Source organism: Lissotriton vulgaris, chromosome 7, assembly GCF_964263255.1.
Source record: "Lissotriton vulgaris chromosome 7, aLisVul1.2, whole genome shotgun sequence".
Classification (NCBI taxonomy): domain Eukaryota; kingdom Metazoa; phylum Chordata; class Amphibia; order Caudata; family Salamandridae; genus Lissotriton; species Lissotriton vulgaris.
Window position 1 is genome coordinate 1,046,403,845 of NC_141695.1, and position 23,396 is coordinate 1,046,427,240.

The 23,396-nt window shown below is 50.6% G+C and overlaps 1 protein-coding gene across 1 annotated transcript in view; it reads right to left on the reverse strand.

Moving 5' to 3' along the window:
* XTBD1 (XRN2 binding domain containing 1) overlaps positions 1–22,230 on the reverse strand; it is a 40,595-nt gene extending 18,365 nt beyond the window's left edge. Inside the window, exon 1 of the mRNA XM_086931488.1 lies at positions 21,850–22,230. Coding sequence (XP_086787614.1) covers positions 21,850–22,052 — 203 coding nt within the window. The 5' untranslated portion in view covers positions 22,053–22,230. The remainder of the gene's footprint in view (positions 1–21,849) is intronic.
* Positions 22,231–23,396: the final 1,166 nt, after the last annotated feature.

Below are 23,396 nucleotides of genomic sequence, written 5' to 3' on the forward strand. Positions count from 1 at the left end.
GGTAAATTGTGACAGTGAAGAGGTGTCACAAAGCCCAGTTAAAAATAGAAAATTCCCTTTTGTGTGGTTATATATTTCCAATATTAAGAGCACTATCCGTTTGCACTGAACCAAAAGAATACACTTAATTTTAAACAATGTAGCCCAACGCAAACGAACCTTATGTTGTCATTTTATTATTTGCATCCATAAGCATAAAATAATATTTACCATATAAAAACATTACACCTCCTTGTACATATTGATTTTCGAAACAATTAGACTTTTAGCCACTTATATAGTGTTTTCATATTCTGATACTCCTTTCAGCAATTATTGACACAATCCATACAATTAATATACAATTCTAAATGTAATATTCTACTACAATCTTTAAAATACATCTGGATATGTTAAAAAAAAATACAAATTCCTTATGTCCTTTTGTTGACGCGTTTCCGTGAATCTTGTGGTTTGTAAAGACCTTCTTCAGGACTCACATTATAAAAACAAGATATTTTTCTTTCAGCCAGACAAATTTATCCTTAGTTGGATTCACTATGAAGTTTGAATTAGTACAGTGGGTTTTTATTTACTGATCCCTCAGGGAACCTCTGTCAAGACGGAAATCCGGAGAAATTTCACAAAGACAGCACGTATGACTTTTCTTGTGCCTCTAGTGAAGTAATAATGGGTACGTTCTGCCTTAACCCCTTTTTCATAAGGGGATCATTGTCCTTTTCTTTTGAAGCCCAAGTGTGTATATAACCGAAGGCTTTCTAATTGGGAGCCATCTCAGTATCCCTTCTTTTTTTTAAAAACTTTATTTTGGTTTTTAATTGCAACAGCAAAACAATCCCCCCGTAATTGGCTTCAATAATAAAATACATGTATACTGTTCGTTCACCTCATTATGGCACACTTGGGTACAGACATCACAGTTTGTGCTGCGTCTTTCAATAGAAAAGCAATTCTTAATAACATCCGCTCAGTATCCCTTCTTGGGTGTACAGCCGCCTTTTGTCAATTTGGTCAGGTGTACATTCCTTATGTTTAAATCAGCATCTCTGCTATCGGGGCTTCCGTTCACTTTCAGGAAGCCCTCCACCATACCATGGGATTAAATGCCCACTACGGGGGTCTGGCGTCTGAACACACCAATTCTTAGAATAGTGAGTCTGGCATTTCCCTCCCGGCGGAGCTATACTGCACAAACGTTTGTGTCCTAAATCGTGGTGCAATGGTGTAATCTGGACACCAGTGGGTAGTTTAAGGTCACACCTTCTCAATTAGAGAGATTCTTGCCAATAACATACATTACTCAGCAGCCACATCAATTAATCTGATTTTTTCCCAGTCAGTCTATCACACTGCCAGTATGGTGTTCTAGCCGGACTCTTAATACACAGTCATACTATATGTTTTAAGATATAAGCGAATGGTCTCCATTTTTTTGATCAGATTGCATAAATGAAAAAAAACAGACAGATTCCAGTCTGGTTCAGGACTGTAATGTCATTCTTTCTGGAATATTGTATGAATTTAAATTAACAAATACATTTGAAACCAATCCCTGAATTTTAATGAAACATTTGATAGCATTATGAAACATTAAGTCTAACAACCTTTAAAACTATTACTACAGCCCTTACACATCTTTGTGGTAGAAACGTTTTTTCTTTTAGCCATTTTAAAAGTAAACACTTTTTTTTTTTAAATCTTCACAATTCTTAGAAAAATGGCCCAATGATATTTGATCAACGTTTTTCGAAAGGTTTAGTCCAAGTTATTATGCTGCGTTCCTATTTGTGCTTCTTAATTTATGAACCTCAGAACTTGATCATTTTACTGAAGGATATATTTGCTTGTGATGATGAGCATCTCCTTTTGGCTACAGTCAGTCAGGAAATCGTTGCCTGCAAGCTATGTCTTAATTGTTTGCTTATATAAATATAAACGTTTGGTCCAGCTTAATCAATCTGGGATGTTAAGTCACAGACTTCTGAACAAATACTTTCCTGTTTTTAGGGATAACTCTGGAGCACACCTATCTGCAAGACCTGCTGTTACCAATCTAAAATATTTTTTTTTTTTTTTTTTTTTTAAAACACACTCACCGGCTCATGGCTCAGTTGAGAGCAGTATTCCTCTCCTACCTAATGCTGTTGACAGTTTGGTGTATTACTGCAACTCTTATGGAGTACTTTGCATTACAAAGCATGAGGGACTATTATTTACATCTCAAAATTATACATCAACATCATTTCCTTTGGCTACAACACCCAGCTCGTCCTCTCTATCTCAGCCGATCCCAACTCAACAAAGACCAACTTCCACAACTGCATGAAGAACACCTCCGCCCAGAAGGACAACTGCCTGAAACTGAACACGGACAAGACTGACTATTTTTTGTTGTCTTACTATTAGAGTAATATGTAATATCTTGAATGTCATTTTTCTTGTTAGACGGAACGGGAGGGTCGGCCGAGGACAAGGGGAGAGGTCTCCGGGGAGAGCCGTCTCCAGCGATCTTACAGACAAGTAACTTCCCCCCCACAGATGTACACCACACAAGGATAAGATTCAACGTTACTTTATAAGCAATTCTTTAAGTACGGTGAAATGGTACAAGGAGGTCTGGACTCAGGGGTCCCCTCTATTCTAGTCTCTTGGTTGGGAAAGGGGTAGCGGGACAGTCTCGTTACCAATCTGGTAGATGAAATAGCTCACAATCCTCGAGCTCGGCGTTCTAGATGATCGGGCCGCGGCGGAGCCAGCAGGTCCCGGGATGGTTGAAGGTAGCGACGGTCCGCGGCGGAGCCAGCAGGTCCCGATGAAGGTGGTGGTTACAAACGGTCCGCGGCCACGCCAGCAGGTCCCGACGACTATGAAGGTTTCAGAAGGTTGCGGCAGCGCCAGCAGGCAGGTCGATAGTTCGCAAGGCAGGGCTACGGCAGCGCCAGTAGTCCGTCAAGGATGAGTTCTTCACTGCGTCTCTCGACTCCAGGATACAACTGCCTTCCTGCTCTGGAACTGCCCCAGTTATAGGTCTGGCGCCCTTTGATGTCCGGACCCTCGCACTTGGAGGTCGGGAGGTCCGGGATGAGGGAGTCCAGACACCCAGCAGGGGGGTGGAGCCAGCGCCTGGGGGAGCTGGGGGCGATCGGCACCTGGCGGGGGAGAGCCATCGACACCTCTTTCTCCCATTGACCTGCCAAGTAGTCTGCTCACCTCCTGGGTGGATGGTGGTGCCGGGATGTCGGGGCCTGGCCAGGCCCAGGGTTAGGGTCGATCGGAGGCCACGCGGCCTCGTGGTGCTGTGTCCAAGATGGCGCCCATGCCGGGCGAGAGGGCCGGTAGGGAATCGGGCCCATGATGGGGAGATGTCCAGGGGCAGGGGTCCCATATGAGACGGGAAACGGGTGGTTGTTGCGTGTAACACCTGAAGAGCCAGGCTCGGGCCTGGTCGTGCGGGGAGGGAGCAAGCCCTTCATGTGGCCTGTCCAACATGCGTCCCCCCCAGCTGAAGGCGGGGAGAGTCACCCATCCTCTTGGGGACTCTCTTCGTCGAGGCGGAAAAAGCGTGACAGGCCATCTGCGTTGGCGTGGTCTTGCCCAGGCCGATGTTCCACAGTGAAGTCCATCCCCTGCAGGGAGATGGACCAACGCAAGAGTTTCGGGTTTTCCCCCCGCATCTGCATTAGCCACTGCAGGGGCCGATGATCGGTCTGTACCCGGAAGTGGGTGCCGAAGAGATAAGGCCGGAGCTTTTTGAGGGCCCACACCACGGCGAAGGCCTCCCTCTCGATGGTGCTCCAGCGTTGTTCTCGGACCAGGAGCCGTCTGCTGATGAAAGCCACTGGCTGGTCAAGTCCTTCGGGGTTCAGCTGGGAAAGGACTGCCCCAATGCCATGGTCGGAGGCGTCCGCCTGGACGATAAATTCCCGACTGTAGTCGGGGGCCTGGAGTACAGGGGCGGAGCACATGGCGGCCTTCAGCTTCTCGAAGGCCGCTTGACAGTCTGGGGTCCAGTTGACCGTCTTTGGTTGGTTTTTGGATGTGAGTTCCGTGAGGGGCCCCACAATGCCGCCATAGTCCCTTACGAACCGCCTGTAGTAGCCTGTGAGTCCCAAGAAGGCGCGGACCTCGGTCTGGGTGATGGGGGGCTGCCAAGACTGGATGGCAGCGATCTTGAGTTGCAGAGGGGCCACCAGACCGCTTCCCACCTGGTGCCCGAGATAGGTCACGGACCCCTGGCCAATTTGGCATTTGCTGGCCTTGATCGTGAGGCCAGCTCGTTGGAGGGCCTGTAGCACCTCTCGGAGGTGGTGGAGGTGGTCGGAACAGTGGTGGCTGTACACAGCGATATCGTCCAGGTAGGCGGCGCTGAATTCTTCGAGTCCCGCCAGGACCTGGTTTACTAGCCGCTGAAATGTTGCTGGGGCATTCTTCATGCCGAATGGCATGACCTTGAAGTGGTAGTGGCCATCAGGGGTGGAGAAGGCAGATCGTTCTTGGGCCCGGGGTGTGAGACCGATCTGCCAGTAGCCCGCTGTCAGGTCGAAGATGCTGAGGTAGCGGGCAGCTCCCATGCGGTCGATCAGTTCATCTGCTCGGGGAATGGGGTGTGCGTCTGTTCTAGTGACCGCATTCAAGCCCCGGTAGTCGACGCAGAACCGGAGCTCAGGCGTGGTGCCGGGGGCGGCCGCTTTGGGGACCAGTACCACTGGGCTGGCCCAGGGGCTGTCTGAGGGCTCGATGACCCCGAGCGTGAGCATCTTGGCCACCTCCTCTTGGATGCAGGCCCGTACCCGATCTGGTACGCGGTAGGCCCGATGGCGGATAGGGGGACTCTCTCCAGTGTCCACGTCGTGTAAGCACCAGGGGGTGACCCCTGGGGTGAGGGAGAACAGGGTGGCGAACTGCAGCAGGAGGTCTCGGCAGCCTTGGCGCTGTTCCGGGGTGAGGGCCTCCGAGAGTCGGACCCCGTCCACGGAGCCGTCCTTCTCCCGAGTCCGTAGGAGGTCAGGGAGTGGTTCGGAGTCCTCCTCGGCTCCGTTGTCTGTTGCCATCAGGAGGCTAAGCTCTGAGCGCACAAAGTGGGGTTTCAGTCTATTGGCGTGGAGGACCCGGAGAGGGTTCCGTGAAGATTCCATATCGATGAGATAGGTGACAGGGCTCTTGCGTTCGACTACTTTGAAGGGCCCCGTCCATTTGTCTTGCAGGGCGCATGGTTCGGTGGGAGACATTACCCACACTTGTTGGCCGGGTTTAAATTCGATGGAGGAGGCATTTTGATCGTACCACCTTTTCATGTCTTCCTGACTGGCCTCCAAGTTTGCTTTTGCCATCTCTCTGAACCGTCTGGTCTGGTTGCGGAGGGTTAGGAGGTACTTGAAAACATCTGGAGGGTTCTTTAGAGGGGGCATTTCCCAGCCTTCTTTGACTAGGCTGAGCGGCCCTCGCACAGGGTGTCCATACAATAGTTCGAACGGGCTGAAGCCGAGGGACTTCTGGGGGACTTCTCGGTAGGCAAAGAGGAGGCACGGCAGTAGCACATCCCACTGGCGACGGAGGGGCTCTTCCAACCCCCCAATCATCCCTTTGAGCGTGCGGTTGAACCGCTCAACTAGTCAGTTTCCTTGAGGGTGATAGGGGGTCGTGAATCGGTAGGTACCCCACACTGTTGCCAGAGGGACTTCATGTATTTTAAAATAAAGTTTGTGCCCCGGTCGCTGACGACTTCTCGGGGGAAGCCCACCCGGGAGAAGATCCCCATCAAGGCCCGGCCGACTACCGGGGCTGTCACAGTTCGCAGGGGAACAGCCTCGGGGTAGCGAGTGGCGTGGTCCACCAGTACCAGGATGAACCGATGTCCTTGTGCTGTACGGGGGTCCAGGGGCCCCACAATGTCTATCCCCACCCTCTCGAACGGGGTGGTGACCACCGGGAAAGGTTGCAGAGGTGCTTTAAGCTTGCGGCCGCTCTTCCCGCTGGCCTGGCACGTGGGGCAAGACCGGCAGTGCTGGAGTACGTCGTTCCTCATCTTGGGCCAGAAAAAGTGGGTCACCAGGCGACTGTAGGTTTTGTCCTGACCCAGGTGGCCAGCCAGGGGGACATCGTGGGCCAGGTTTAGCAAGAAGTCTCTAAAGCGGAGGGGCACCACCAGCACCCGGCTGGCACCTAACTCTGCGATTCTCTGTTCGCTGTACAACAGGTCATTGTCCCAATAGACCCAATGGGTTCCGGAGGTATCCCCTGCACTCTGGGCGAGGGCTTGTAGGCGAAGTCCCTCGAGGGAGGGAAAGGTCTTCTGCTCGTGGCGAAACTGTTCCTGGGTGGGCCCCCCCTCCTGACGCCACTGAGCCAGGCCGGGAAGGTCCTGAGGCTGAACGAGCCCCTCGGGAGTTTGCTCTGGGGGGACGGCACGGTCGGTGTCTTCTACTGGAGCGACCGGGGGAGGCGGTGCCGGCCATTCATGCTCTTCGGGTCGGGGGATGGCACGAGCAGCCATGGACCGGGTGGTTACGCACGCCCAGTCCGGGATGCCCAACATCCCCAGGTGCTCTCTTCTCTCTACGGCGGCCCACGGGGAACTCTCAAGGTCATTTCCCAGGAGACAGTCTACAGGGGCATCATCTCGGACCGTCACTTTCAACATGCCGGAGACTCCTCCCCACTCGAAGGGGACGCAGGCCATCCGACATAGACTCTCCGAATTGTCGGCTGAACGGACAGGGCAGAGAACGTTCGGCAGGATCTGTTCTGGGGTCACCAGGTGACAGCAGACGGCCGTTACACTGGCCCCGGTGTCACGTAGGGCTTCGGCCCGGCGTCCATTAATGTTCACCCACTGACTGTACTTCCGGGTGTTGGCGGGTAGGGGGACCCGCGGGACCATGTCTTTTCCCCCTAGGCACGCTAGAACCATGGCGGCGGGTTCCCATTCTTGGTGTTCTTGCTCACATTCCTCGTGTTCTTCGGAGATTTGTTCTTCCCCCAGGGCAGCGGCAGCCATCTGGCGGGGTCTCAGAGTCTGGCTCTGTGGACAATTCGGGTCGTTTGCGTAGTGGCCGACTCGCTGGCATCGGTGACACGTGACATTGGCTCTGTATCCCGGCCGCGCCGGGGTGTTGCCCCGGTTGGCCGGGGGTGGGGTGCTGGTAGCGGGAGCGGCCGGGGCGTTGTCTCTTCCTCGTCCCTGGCCCCCACCTCCTCCTCCTCGGGGACGGTGCTGACCGTGGTTGGTCCGGTTCTGTTCATGTGACCCATTTCGGCCCACTCGGGTAATTTCCCACCGGTCAGCCTCGGCGGCGAGCTGTCGTGGATCAGTCAGTTTACTGTCGAGGAGGTGCTGCCTGAGCTCGACGAAGCAGTTGTTTGATAGATGCTCCCATACCATGAGATTGAAGAGTTGCTCGTAGGTCGTTACGTTGCTTCCCTTGATCCAACCCTCGAAGGCTCGGCTGAAATAGTTCACGTATTCCACCCAAGTTGTACCCGGGATCCGTGTGCAGTCTCGGAACCTCTGGCGGTACATTTCGGGTGTGAGCCCATAGCGGGTGAGGAGGGTAGCTTTCATGTGGTCATAGGAGGTCATCAGATGGTCTGGAAGCTGTAGCAGGGCATCGCGGCCCTCATTGACGAACCTCCCCCATAGACCGGCTCCCCAGTCGCTTCGATCGATCCGGTGGGAGGTCATTGCGATCTCGTAGGCCTTGAACCATTGCTGTATGTCGTCATCTCGGAAATATTCTCGAACGACATCCTTGGGGATGTGTACCTTCTTTTCTGTTGCCCCCGGGGTGCGCGGTTGCTCGGGCACCCCTAATTCTTTGTTCTGCTTGCGTAAGTCTATCTCAGCTAGTTTGCGCTCGTGTTCATACGCCAGTCTCTTCTCTTCGAGCTCTCTCTGTCTCGGTTTCTCTTCCCGTTCTTCTCGGAGCCGCAGGTGTTCCAGGTTCAGTTTTTGTTCGGCTAATTTGAGTTCGCCATCCATTTTGAGCCGGGCCATTTCTAGCTCATGTAGTCGGTTTCTTTCTCGTTCTTGGATCTCATCTTGCGAGAGACCCGTTCTTTGCTCCTCGGGAGCCGTGGTGTTTTTCTCTGCTGCTGCGACATTTTGGTCCGGGGGTCTGACGGCCCCGGTTTCTGCCCATGACTCAATGGCGTGCTTGAAATCGTCTTTAGTACTCAGACCGGTGGTAGCGATACCTAGTTCCATGCAGAATTGTTTCAACTCACGATGACTGTATTCTTCTAATTTCTCCATCTGGAATTTCTCGGTGGATCCGCTTTCTTTGGTTGACATTGTGGTTTTGTCGTGGGGTGAGCTACTCTCTGTACGATTACGCGTTGATTCGGATCGCGCCGCTGGCCACCAATGTTAGACGGACCGGGAGGGTCGGCCGAGGACAAGGGGAGAGGTCTCCGGGGAGAGCCGTCTCCAGCGATCGTACAGACAAGTAACTTCCCCCCCACAGATGTACACCACACAAGGATAAGATTCAACGTTACTTTATAAGCAATTCTTTAAGTACGGTGAAATGGTACAAGGAGGTCTGGACTCAGGGGTCCCCTCTATTCTAGTCTCTTGGTTGGGAAAGGGGTAGCGGGACAGTCTCGTTACCAATCTGGTAGATGAAATAGCTCACAATCCTCGAGCTCGGCGTTCTAGATCGGGCCGCGGCGGAGCCAGCAGGTCCCGGGATGGTTGAAGGTAGCGACGGTCCGCGGCGGAGCCAGCAGGTCCCGATGAAGGTGGTGGTTACAAACGGTCCGCGGCGGAGCCAGCAGGTCCCGACGACGATGAAGGTTTCAGAAGGTTGCGGCAGCGCCAGCAGGCAGGTCGATAGTTCGCAAGGCAGGGCTACGGCAGCGCCAGTAGTCCGTCAAGGATGAGTTCTTCACTGCGTCTCTCGACTCCAGGATACAACTGCCTTCCTGCTCTGGAACTGCCCCAGTTATAGGTCTGGCGCACTTTGATGTCTGGACCCTCGCACTTGGAGGTCGGGAGGTCCGGGATGAGGGAGTCCAGACACCCAGCAGGGGGGTGGAGCCAGCGCCTGGGGGAGCTGGGGGCGATCGGCACCTGGCGGGGGAGAGCCATCGACACCTCTTTCTCCCATTGACCTGCCAAGTAGTCCGCTCACCTCCTGGGTGGATGGTGGTGCCGGGATGTCGGGGCCTGGCCAGGCCCAGGGTTAGGGTCGATCGGAGGCCACGCGGCCTCGTGGTGCTGTGTCCAAGATGGCGCCCAGGCCGGGCGAGAGGGCCGGTAGGGAATCGGGCCCATGATGGGGAGATGTCCAGGGGCAGGGGTCCCATATGAGACGGGAAACGGGTGGTTGTTGCGTGTAACACCTGAAGAGCCAGGCTCGGGCCTGGTCGTGCGGGGAGGGAGCAAGCCCTTCATGTGGCCTGTCCAACATTTCTGTTGTAATGTTTATAGAAAAAATACAGGGGAATATGTTGTTGGGGCACGTACTTATGGTTCCAAATAAGAATATTGGGGTTGGAATGTGGTTACGGGGTGATTGGGAGGAAGTTTGAGTCCGGGGACGAAGCGCAAGGAGGATCGGTTTGCGCTCTTCTCCTGTGTGCTATTTATCTGCATTCAAATAAACATCTTTAACTCTCCAAAGTGTTTGAACCCGTTTATACCATCAGTACACTATTGCTTTTATGCGAGATAACTACTTGAAGCCAATCAATAATAAAACTCCCATGCGGAGGCCTAGGGGATTGGGTCCCCCCTCCACTCCATTAGGATCCAACAGATATCTCGGTTTCTTTTTTTAATTCTTATCTTTTGCCCAGCAAATAAACACCACTGTCTTGTGCTGTTCCTTCTACTTGCTTATGTTGTATGAATTCCTTTGTTTAGCAGCCGACTGCAAGTTTGATTATTCAATCTTCTATTACAGGACCGGAGGCTTCGGATTACTGCTTCTCTTTCTTTACTGTCAAAATCACAGCAGCCAATGAAAAAGTTTTACACAGAAAATAAACTACATTTACAATGATGCTCTTGCAACCAATAATGTCACATCAGACCCTATAAGAGTCACCATTTCCTTCTTATGAGCCTCTTTCTTTGCTGCTTACGCAGAGATAAGTGCTCACTTTCCATATTCTTAATTTATGACATTTCATATTTAATTGTAGACAGCTGGGGTTCCTTAGGCGCACGCGCTTGTTGGAACGTGATGCAGATGTCGAATTAAGCATGCAACTGTGCTGCGGTCTTCTGTAGTGTGTTTTATGCTGCTTTGTTCATTGTGCTTACTAGCTCAAGTGTATGCCGCCCAGATCGGGCATACTTGCAGGTGTAGTTTCAGTTTCAGGAATGCATGGTTTCTCCACCGGGGTAAGAGGTGGTAATTAGTCATTGCAGGCTGCGTGTGTCCCGCGCCGATGGTCGGAGCCCCCCCTCATCAGGTCCGATGTTACTTGTGAAACCCATTACCAGGCAGCTGGAAAGCTTCGCTAAGTGCCACGGTTTTGAAAACCCGCAAGACCCCAAAAATGAAATGAAATGAAATTTGATTTGTAAAGCGCATGGCTGCCCTGGGGCGTCCCAGCGCTAAAAATGATGCCCATGCAGGCAAGAACAAGTTGAAATAGGGCACGTGGTCCCATGCAGGCGCGTTAGCTGGCTTGCCACAGGCGAATACAGAAGAACATGGCTACTTTACGCCATCTACGACTGAAGGGGGCAAGGCCAAATGCAATCAAAAAGTATATGTAGACACAGACAGCACCGACACGGATATCACGGACGATAAAGCCCCCCCCCATAACAGAGGTCTAGGAAGGCGGTCATCATAATGCCCGATATGACGACTCAGAATTAAAATACCCAACATTCAACCCGACAGACATTGTCCATCCCCGGTAATCAGATCGGGCTCCTGCCCCTGAGGTGGAGTAATATCTCCAAGCCAATCTTAGGAAAGGTTTTGATAAAGCAGTGAGAAACAGGTTGCGCTCAGAGTGTCCTCCGCCGGATAACCCTGACAAGGTGGCAGAGCCAGCTGAAATCGATGCCAGCCTTTTAACTGTTCTCAAGAAATTCACAAAGGACCCCAGAAAGGGTATTGATCCTGCCTGGCGGGGTTGCCAGGACAAACTCCTGGATGTAACAGGACCATTGTTCAAAATTCTGGAAATGGCCCTGGTAGCAAAGGAATCAGTGGACCCAAAGATTTTGGCGGGCTGGACACAGAGGGAGATAGGCCTCCTAGGGACCGCAAATTGCGCCATCTCTACGGAGAGACACAAGTCGCTGCTAATGCGGATGGATTCAAACCTAACAGAGTTCGCCTCAGCAAAACCTGGTCCCCTTGCGGAGGGCAATCTCTTTGGTGAGAGATTCGTTAAAGATGTCTCGAAGTACGTGGGTACTTTTAAGTCTCTGGACAAAGCCCAATCAGGGGTAAAGAGAGTGTTTTTGGCTGGCCTTTTGGACAGGGCAGGGCGAGGCAGGGTACGCTCGTCAGGCCGTCAGTGCTACCAAGGTCCTCCCAGAGGCGATTACAGAGGTGACCAAGACTCCACCAGAGGTGGCACCTTCTACCTGACGAGGCAGAGATTCAACAAGTGCCGATCTAACAGTGGCGGATATAGGGCGGAATTCCAGGCCCAAAATTCTACAGGTAAGAGTTACCGAGAAATCTCAGTCACCTTTATTGGGGGGGTGGGGGGCGCAATTTTTCTTACACAATTGGAGAGTGCTGTCACAAGAAGCATGGATTATTCAGACCATTCAGGGGTTTCACCTAGAATTCTAAAAACCTCCACACCAAGACTCGCATCCAAGACAACTCTTTTTCCCAACCCGAATGTGCTTTTATAGATGCAGAGATAGAGGAATTGCGAGCCCCTATTGCGACAACGGGGCTCGCAGTTTTTGTAGTAACGTCTTCTTGGTGCAGAAGAAAGGTGGTAGTCCCAGGTTAGTGTTGAATCTGAGGGAAATCAACTAGTTCCTGGTTACAAGCATTTCAAGATGGAGGGTATCCATACTCAAAAAGGGAGAATGGATGGTCTGGCTGGACCTCAAAGACGCTTACTTGACGAAGCCTATATATCCTTCCCATCGATGTTTCCTACAGTTTCAATGGAGGAGACGGTGGTTGGAATACTTGGCCCTTCCTTTCGGGCTCTCCTCAGCTCCATGGTGTTTCACCAAGGTCATAAAGCTGGTGATAGCTCACCTGCGAGAACAGGGCGTATGAATGATAGTGTATCTAGACGATATACTTATCATGGCTAAAACTCAATCCCTAGCCAACCAGCATTTACAAATGACGGTGTCCCTGCTGAAGAACTTGGGGTTTGTAATCAACGAACCCAAGCCAGTCTTATGTCCATCGCAGTCGATAGACTTACTGAACTTGTCAGAGACTCACAGACTGCTCAGCTGAGTCTACTCCGCTCGAAATTACGGGACTCCAAAAAGGAACTGACATCCGAGCAGACTAAACAGTCGGTCTCCCTTCGGACAGTTGCTAGAATAGTAGGGTTACTGGCGTTCTCAATACAGGCCATCTTCCCGGGGCCTCCACATTATCGAGCCATTCAGAGACTTAAAATCTAACACCTTCGGAAGGGTCTGTTGTATACGGATCTAGTACCTCTTACAAAGGAAGTAAGGGAAGAGATGCAGTGATGGTTGGGACACGTAGAGGCATGGAATAGCAGGGCCATCTTCTGATCCCAACCGGAAATTATTATAGAATCAGACGCCAGCCGTTGGGGCTGCGGTGCGAGATGTGGATATATCTCCACAGGAGCTGGATGGTCCCTTCAGGAACTCTCTCTCTCTCCATATCAACTGTCTGGGGTTGCTGGCAAGGTCATTTGCGAAACGGACGCACTCCCCCAAACAGATCTCTTGGTGCATCCTTCTCAGGATGGACAATGTCTCAGGGGTGAGATATATCAACAAGTTGGGAGGTACAAGGTCATCCCTGCTAGTGGAGATGGCGAAGGATTTTTGGCACTATTGTCGGAGTCATCAGATATCGGTGATAGCAGAATACATTCCAGATCAGTTGAACACTGTTGTGGACTGGAATTCCAAGTATCTGAAGGACTACAGCGATTGGCAACTCCAACCTCACCTGTTCCATTGGTTGCAAGCAGTATGGGGTCCTTGCAAGATAGACCTTTTTGCATCCAGACTGAATCGACAACTGCTGAGGTTATTCACCTGGAGGCCGGGCCCATTAGCAAAAGCGACTGATGCTTTCTCCCAGGATTGGTCAGTGGGCCTGATTTAAGCCTTCCTTCCTTTCATTCCGATTCCCAGGGCGACAACCCAGATAGCCCGACAACAGGGAGAAGTGATTTTGGGGACCCCCTGTGGAAGTCGCAGCCCTGGTTCCTGATACTATTGGAGATGAGCTCCGACTTTTCCAGGATACTCCCTTGGTCTCAGACAATGCTCCAGGGCCCTCACGGAGAACTGCATCCAATGGTGACATTGTGGCAGTTATCCCTGATGGCATGGAGGCTTTCCGGTAACAATGGGAAATGCCAGGCTTTCGGACAAAGCTTCTGCATTCATTAAGCAGGCTTGGGCCCCTTCCATATAGAAAACATTCTGCTCAGCTTGGAAAGGCTGGGCATGTTGGTGCTTGGAACGGCATGTGGATCCAGTGGGACGGAAAACCAGTGGGTATGCACCCTGTAGTATGTAAGTTACTTAAAGGAATCGGAGTGGCTAATCCTCCTAAACCAAAGAATTCCTCTTTGTGAGATGTATCCCTAGTCCTATCCCTTTTTGACAAATGGCCGAGTAATGATTTGTTATCCATGAAGCACTAATCAGGTAAACTGGCTATGCTTTTGTGCTTATCTGCCTGCATATGCTCCTCAGATGTGAGAGCATTGGACCCGACAGGTAGAGTAATTACTCCGAAACTGTTGATTTCATTGCAAAATAACGTTTAAGCCAGTGTCAGCTGCTACGATAGATGGTTGAGGTCAGCCATGAAAGAAGCTGGTATTGATACCCAGGTATTTGGGGCACATTCTGTACGTGGTGCCATGGCATCCAAAACATTTATGTTGGGTTCAACTATTCAAGACATCAAGAAGTCTGCTGATTGTCATCAGAGTCAACGTTTAATCAATTTTATTATAAACCGGTGGGTGATATTACTACAGTGGTATTTGATAAGCGTTAAACGAGCAATAATCCGAAGCCTCAGATCCTGTAAGACAATACAAAAATTGCTAGCATTCGCTCCAAGAATTTTCAATTCTATTAAGGACAAGGATTATCCCACCTGGTTGTATTTCAACAATACTTGCAATAAAGTACCCAACCGTATGTAATATGTATTCTGTTAAACAGAGATTATGGGTTATTTCTGTTTGATTAATTACAGGATCGGAAAAAAAAGCTAAATATTCGTTCTTCTCGTTGAAAAAGTTGGACTTCGTCCTAGTTCTTGGCTATGGCTCTTCCACGTCAGAGGATAATGCTTTGGATTTCCAGTTAATATTCACACTTGGACTAAAAGACTCGAGCAAAGAAAGAGGTTAATGTGAAGGAAATGGTGACTCTTATAGGGTCTGATTGGACATGATTGGTTGGAAGAGCATCATGGGAAATATATTTTATATAAAACGTTTTCATAGGCTGCTGTGATTTTGACAGTAAAGAAAGAGAAGCAATAATCCTCGCCTCCGTGTCCTTAATAGAATTAAAAATTCTTGGCACGAAAGCTAACAAATTTTTTATTCTGGCTCACTTGAACTATGGAATCTGCTTTTACTTTGACTCCCTGCCCACTGTAGTCGCAAATTATAGACAAAGCTCTTTGTGGCATTCGGGCGTAAGTATCATAACGCTCACTAAATTGCCTCCAAGGCGGATGAAAATTAAGGGACATATAGAAGCATCAAAGTTTCAACATTTGACATCAGTCAATCCCAACCTAAATGTGTTAGACAAGAGGGGAAAGCTGTGATCTAATGGCTAGAGCAATCGACCTCGAAGCTGGGGAACCGGATTTGAGGCTCGGCGCATCAACTTGCAATTCTGGGCAAATCACTTAATCCCCCCCCCCGTGCCGAACATAATAAATGTATCATTCTGTAATGCAAGGTGCCCACATAAAGCACTCAGATACCTTTGGATCCGCTTTCATAGCACCATGAGCCACCTTGGAGTGGTAGATGCCAGAAACTAAACATGCACAGACAAAGCCAATAATTTCGACTTTTGTACACTGCAAGCAAATAATAACCCCCCACATGCTGCAACTGGTCATACTGCTCACACGCACGCAGAAATGAAGACCAATACGGATGGACGCCAGTCAGCAACACGTACTATGTTGGCCACACTTCGAAACGAGTCTCAAAATTCCGGGCAATAACAAACCCCATAGAAATGGCTGCTCTTAGCGGTGCGTGCCGCTTCTCCACTTTTAAGTAGCGGGACCTGGACCCGAAGTTATAGCCCCGGTTACTTACCGGTAATCTTCATTACTCCGAGTCCTTGTCTTCCTCGCCACAGTATTCACATATGAGCCTCCGGCTCCACACAGAACTCCAAGTTTAAAAAACAGCGCTCTGGTCTCCCCTCTCTCCTCCAAGATGGCCCCCAGTGGCTCCAGCCAATCCCATAAAGGGATACATAGACATCAACTCGACCTGAAAAACCAAGCCGTAGACATGAAGCCACCACCAGGGCCGGTAGGGAAGGGAAACTATAGTGTGGCGAGGAAGACAAGGACTTGGAGTAATGAAGATTACCGGTAAGTAACCGGGGCATTACCTCCTCGTTCGTCTTCCTCGCCACAGTATTCACATATGAGCCGATACCAAAGCAATCAGCTTCATGTAAGGAAAATAGACCACATCAGTGCAGCGAAAAACATTTTTTAATATACAGAGGCATAGCAACCAAAAGGACAACCTCTCTAGGTACCCCCGCAGATAAAACAGAAGAGGCAAGCGAAACAGAACCCCAACCCCAATCTGGAGGCGGTAATGGGACATGAAGGTATGTGGGGAAGACCACATAGCAGCCCTGCAAACATCCTCCATGGACACCCCTTTGAAGGAAGCCCATGACACAGCAACAGATTGGGTGAACGACCCTGAACAGGAATGGAGGGGACCTCAGAAACCGAAGCATTTGCCAACATAAAGGCCTCCTTAATCCAACGACCGATTGTGGAGAGGGAGGGTTTCAGGCCCTGACGCGACAAACCAAAATTGACAAACAAGTTGTCCACCTTACAAAAGGAAGACGTGCGTGACAAATAAATCAATAAGGCACGACGAACATCCAAGAGGTGCAAAAGGAATTCCTCATCCGAGGAAGGATCAGGACAAAGAACCGGAAGAACCACCTCAGCAGACCGGTGGAAATAAGAATCCACCTTAGGAACAAATTTAGGATAAGGGCGCAAGACCACACGGTCTGACAAAACCAACAAAAATGGGGCAGAACGAAGGAAAGCACCCATACGCCTGGCAGAAGCAATCGCCACAAAAAAACACCATCTTGAGTGTCAAAAACTTCAAGTCCACCGACTCCAACGGCTCGAAAGGAGCCAACTGCAAGGAACGCAAAACCAAAGGAAAGTCCCAAGGAGGAGGACACAAGAGATTTAAAAAGTCTAGCAACCAATGGAGAAATCGAAACCAAAGGGAGGACATGAAACGCCCGAATGGCGGCCCATTGAGCCCGAAGAGTCGAAATGGCCGAGCCCAACACAAATCCATCATTCAGAAAATCCAGATGCGAGCCGGATCCAAAGAATCCAAAGACAGCCCACGACCAACACACCAAGAAGCAAAATTATCCCAATGCTTGGCGTAGGATTTAAGGGTAGATGGCCTCCGGGCCTGTTGAATGACCCCAGCCACAGTCACAGAACAACCCTCACGTATCAGAGAATCCCTCTCAAGAGCCAGGCCCGCAGACCCAGGGAACAGAACACAGGCAGAGGAAGAAGAGGACCCAACAGAGGATATGGCACGAACGGCAAGGCCCACCCCGGAGACACAGCCAATTCAAACAGTAGGGGATACCAAGGGCGACGCTTCCAAAAAGGAGCAACCAGAAGCACAAAGGACCCCTCCTTCTTGATCTTGTGCAATACAGCTGGAATCAGGGGAACAGGGGGAAACGCATACAAGAGACCCCTCGGCCAAAGGAACGAAAGTGCGTCCACTCTCCAGGCATCCTGGCAACGCATAATCGTACAAAAGCATCAGATCTGGGCATTGTCCTGGGAGGCAAACAGGTCCACAATCGGACAGCCAAACATCACCTGCAACCTCCTGAACATCCACCGCGTGAGGGACAAGGACCCCATAGAAGGAAACACCACAATCCGCCACAGTGTCCTCCGCGCCCGGCAGGTAAATGACAGATAGGGACTCCAGATGCACCTCCGCCCAACAACAAATCTGACGGCTGAGGCAACTGAGGGAGCGAACCTTGCACCCCCCTTGATGGTTCACATAAGACATTGCAACCTGATTGTCCGTTCGGATCTGCACATGGTGACCCCGAACAAGATCCGAGAAATCCAACAGACCCTGAAGGATGGCCTTCAGCTCCTTGTAGTTGGAGGAACATGACAACACCGACTGAGGCCAAACCCCCTGAGTCGTCGAATCCCCCAGAGTAGCACCCCACCCCAGCAGGCTGGCATCGGTAGTGACCACGCGGGTGGGAACAATCAGAAGGGGCGGCCCCTGGACAGATGACCCTCGTCCAACCACCAACTCAGGACCACCCGAACATCCTCTGACATAGGAACCAAAACACCCATATCGAGGGAACAGGGGTCCCAATGCGACAAAATGTGGGACACTACTGGGTACATGTGGAGGCGAGCCCACGGCATCCTCAACAACGACGCCGACATCAGACCCTGAACCCTCAACCATAGGCTCACTGGATGAGAATGCCCCAACAACAGGGCACGAACTGCAGACATCAGGGACAGAATCCGGGGAGGGGGCAGGAACACCATCCTAATTGTGTCCTGAACAGAGCCCCAATGAAAGTCAATTCCTGCGCAGGAACCAGGGAGGACTTCGGCACATTCTCGAGGAACCCATGATGCTCCAGGACAAAGCACACTCTCTGGACATGCAACTCCGCCTTAGGAAGAGAAGAAGCAGAAATTAAAATGTCGTCAAGATACGGAAAAACACTAATGCCCTCTCCATGCAAATGTCCAATAAGAGGAGCCAGAATCTTAGTAAAGATCCTGGGAGCAGAGCAGAGCCCAAAAGGTAATACCTGGAACTGGTAATGATGACCCTGTACGCAAAACCGGAGAAACTTCTGATAGTCCGGATGAATAGGAACATGCAGGTAAGCATCCCTCAAGTCTATTGATGCAAGGAAATAGCCCTGAGACACCAGAGGAAGGATCAACTGAAGCGAAACCATTTTGAACCGTTGGTGAGGGATGAAAGTATTGACCCACTTTATGTCCATCACAGGCCGAAGATCCCCGGTGCGCTTGGACACCAGGAAAAGGATGGAATACACCCCCTTCCCCAACTGATCGCTGGGCACAGGAATCACTGCCTTCTTGACCACCAGGGAATCTATGCCTTCCAAAAGCGTCAACTTTCTCAGAGGATCTCTGGGACAAGGAGTGGCTCTGAAACAGTCTGGGGGAGTCTGGGCAAATCAAAAGGCGCAAACCTTCCGAAATCATCCGAAGCACCCATTGGTCTTACACAGTCTCTCGCCAAGAGTCCATGAAGCAAGTGAGGCGACCCCCAACCGGACCTACAACAGGAGCGAACCAGTCAGGATTTTGAAGCAGGAGCGGAGGAGGTAGACGCACCGGAGAACCAGGACTTATCAAAGGAAGGAGCATGCCGGCCACGCCCCCTCCACGAAAGGGCAGACCCGCCCGACCCCTTTTAGAAGGACCAAAAGACCTCTGTGAACCAAAGGCACGGAATCGGCCAGTCCGTTCAGGAGCAAGCAGATTACGGTCCTCCGCCGTCTTCTTCACCATCTCGTCCAGAGGTGAACCAAAAAGCTTAACCCCAGAAAAGGGGATCTTCATAAGTAGGCACTTCTGCGCAACATCAGCCTTCCATGAACAGAGCCATAACTGTCGCCTCGCAGCCACAGAAGACCCGGCCGCTGAAGCTGCCGCCCCCAATGAATCAAGAGACATCCGAAAGCAGACGAACCTGCTGCTCCATCATCGCCAGGGTAGAAGAAACATCCTCCCCCTGGTCCAACAATTCCGACAGAGACTGAAAATCCTTAAGCAAGGACTGTATAGTGTAAGACGAATAGGCCGCAGCCCTGATAGAAAAATTTGCAGCCGCAAAAGTGAGTTTCACCGCACCATCCACTTTACGGTCAACCGGGTCAGCAGGAGAAGAATCCTCCGAAACAACAGTCCCATGCGAAGACATGCTGACCAACAAGGAGTCAACCTTCACAGAGGGAGGGTATTTCACAGCAAAATCCTGCAGTGGGTATCTTTTACTCAAAAAACGCGGAAAGGAACCTTTGTCCACATCCTTCCATTCATTCTCCAAGACCTGTAAAACAGAAGAATGGAGAGGCAAAGAATCAGGCTCAGGACGTTGATATTGTGAAAACAGATCGTCCTCCAGAAGCACAACAGAAGCAGGAAATACCAAGTTTTCGCGAATGTGACCCAGCACCTCCTTCAGGTCGGTACCTTGCACAAAGCGACCCCTGACATCAACCTCCTCTTCATTCTCAGATTCAGCAGCAGCAGCGCCATCAACATTCACCCTTTTAGCAGGAGGGACAGGTACCTGACCCTGCAATGCAGCAGCCACAGCAGAATTGATCATCTGCTGTAAGAAGTCCATAGACGGTATCTTTACACCAGAACCAGAAACCTCATCCAAGGGACCAGGAGCAGGAGCATCCAAAGAACCACGCTCCATGTCAGCCAGACACGATTTAACAATCGGAAAAAAAACACAGGCAATGTACAGGACAGCAAGCCCGGCAAAAAAAGGCCCCGAGGTTGCTAGGCAACCATAAACCAACCTCCAAACAACATAAATGTAATACGATGAGCCGCGCGCATGCGCAAAGAAAACCACAGACACTCGCCGGTGCCAGGATCAATGGATACCCGAAGGTGCTCCAGCCGCAGCCAGCGAATCCAGACTTGGCAGCAGGTAAGAAGCGCCCAGGAGCCACCAGCCCCCATAAGAAGTGCAACCGCGGCAACATGAAACAAATGTGACATTCTGCGCATGCTACGTAAGATCTTCCGGTGGATCCCCACCGAGACCAGGAAGACGGTCACCCATGCCCTCGTCACCAGCCGTCTGGACTACGGCAACTCCCTTTACGCCGGAACCACCGCCAAACTCCAGAAGAGACTCCAGCGGATCCAGAACGCTTCAGCACGACTCATCCTGGACATCCCCCGTCGCAGCCACATCTCCGGACACCTGAGAGACCTGCACTGGCTCCCGGTCAACAAGAGAATCACCTTCCGACTCCTCACCCACGCACACAAAGCCCTACACAACCAAGGCCCAGGATACCTCAACAGCCGCCTCAACTTCTACGCTCCCAAACGCCAGCTTCGATCGACCGGCCACGCCCTCGCCGCCGACCACCGCATCCGAAGAGCCACCACAGGGGGACGGTCCTTCTCCTACCTCGCAGCCAAGACATGGAACTCCCTCCCGACCCACCTCCGCCTGACCCAGGACCACCTCGCCTTCAGGAAGCAACTCAAGACCTTGCTGTTCGCGCAGTAGCGGACCCCCCTCCCCTAGCGCCTTGAGACCCTCTGGGTGAGTAGTGCGCTATATAAATGCTTTGATTGATTGATTGATTGACCGGGAACCTCCGGCCCCCAGAGAAAGTGTACCCGGCCGCGTAATGTACGCTCAGCAGGACGCGCGGCCGGAAAGGAGATTCAAACAATCGGCAGAGCAGGACACCAATAGACACTCGCGGGTGCGTCCCGAACGACACGAGCCAAAAAGGGAAAAACGCCCGAAAGTCTGCTAAAGCAGGACGAGAGGCTCGAAGGCAGAAGAATGGGGGGGGGGAGGGGGGGGACTAAAAACGACAACCACACAGCGCAAAACAATAAAATTGCAGCAGTCCAGAATAAACGACTTCCTCCAAACTTGATACCAAGGACATAAGGGGACTGCTCAAGCAGGACCCCAGCCCCACTCATCTGACCAGCAGGGAACACAGCACTCGGAGAAGTGCAGAAAAAAAAAGAACCTGTCGAGTTGATGTCTATGTATCACTTTATGAGATTGGCTGGAGCCACTGGGGGGCCATCTTGGAGGAGAGAGGGGAGACTAGAGCGCTGTTTTTTAAATTTGGAGTTCTGTGTGGAGCCAGAGGCTCATATGTGAATACTGTGGCGAGGAGGTAATGGAGCGCTTTACATAGGCACCAGTTCATTACGAACACATCCATTTTTGGTAGGCGCAGGAAGATTAAAACATTTGGCCAGAATCATAAGCTGTTGAAGACTCGAACCTGGAACTCCAGGCCCAAAATCAACAGCTCTCAAATTAAAAACAATTCTGGATCAGGCCTGCCTGTTTCTGTGAGGGACTGCACAGAAAGACAGTCCTGGGATTTGTGTTCAACCACGTGCGCGTTTTGAGAGCAGTGACCCAATGTAACTACAATTGGTCAAAACTGAACTAAGACAACTTAGATAATGTTGAGGACGCCAGCAGAATTACATTTCTTATTTCTCGTGATTTGTTTATTACGCCCGGGATCAGAGACCCTCAGCGGTAGAGAGACATCGTTACATGATTACCAGAGGTTTCGACAGAAGTCATCGCAGGAGGAAGGGTAGCAGAGCGGGTCATACGTACCGGCAGCCCATGAAGACGTGATTGGCCCAGACCATAGAGAGCGCCAGCAGATGATCAATCTGATCAGGGTCCGGGTACGCCTCCATGTTGCGGAGTAGGAACTCCATGCGCGCCTTCCACTGCTTGTCACTCTCAGAATAGGACTGAAAGGTCTGCACATACTCGGCCATCTTCCGATTCCCCTGCACGAACTCCTCGACCATCCTGAAACCGAGATTAAGCAGTACAAAAGTATAACCCAAACCCTTCCAATCCCGATTGCCGAACAGGATCGCGGTGAAGTCGTCACGATCCCACAACGCACTGCGGGTAGACGTCAAACACGTACCACCAACGAGAGGCGACGTAAGGCGCAAGAAATCCCACAATGCTTTGTACTTCCGACCCGAAAAAAAGTATATACAATGCGCCTGTTATAGCGGAGTTTGTATTGGGCGAGGAATAACCGGTAGTTATAACTACGTTAGTGCGGGAGAAGTGTGAATGAGTTTATTGAGCCCCGGTACGAGTGATGTATGGTCTGAATGGCATGGACTATGACTTTAGTTAGGTGATACGGTGAGGATTAACGAGGGTTACTTACGAGCAAAATCAAGCAAAGAAGACCAGTGAAACAAAAATATCAGAAATTACAATCATTTGAGCAACGAGAAACTCTAAGAAGATCTATTAACTGCTACAAAGCACCAGAAATGGAAGGGCACTTGCATAGCTGCCAATGTTTCAGTGTTTCAGATTGCTGTGTGTGACATTTTCATAATTTCAGTGTAAGTGACATTTCAACAACTCTGAGTGACACTTTCTTGCAAGCAAAATCAAACAATGAAGACGAGGGAAACATATAAATAACAGAAATTACACCTATTTGAGCAACAGGAAACTCTAAGATTTTAAAATGTCTACAAAGCACCAGAAATGGAGGGGCACAATACTAGTGTCCTTGTAATGGGTCGGGGTAACGTTGTTTCTACTTATTCACTGTCTAGCCTTGGTCTGTATTTTTCCCTTTTTTTGTATTTTGGTACGATTAATGACAGCAAACCTCAAAATGCAAAGAAAATTCCAAGCCTGGGTAAAACACTCATACCTCACAACATATAGAAGCGGTCTCTCGTGCACCGTTTCTCCCACTAAAGACATCTGATGAATTAAGTATATTTTATTGGAGAACTGTACATCATTTGTGGATACCACTATTACCTTTATAAACTGAGCTGTTAATTTAAACAGGCATGTCAAACGTCCATTGCAAACGAAAAAGACCACCGGGTCTGCAAATGTCACGTGTCCCTACTTATGTAGCACAAACAGACCCTCATTGGTCGCCTTCTTTACCCACACTACCCCATCTCATATTGTTTTTTTAAGAGTTTCATGCTTTACGAAATTCCGTTTTTTTTTACCCATCACTTTTTACGCTTGTGCATTTCGAAACTCATTGCTGGCAGGGTCTGGCGCCGTCTCTATGCACTGACCCTGCCTGCACTCACGTCAGCATGGATTGTCCTCCCTCCTGCACGCATGGCCTTGACCTCGCCTGTCCCGCT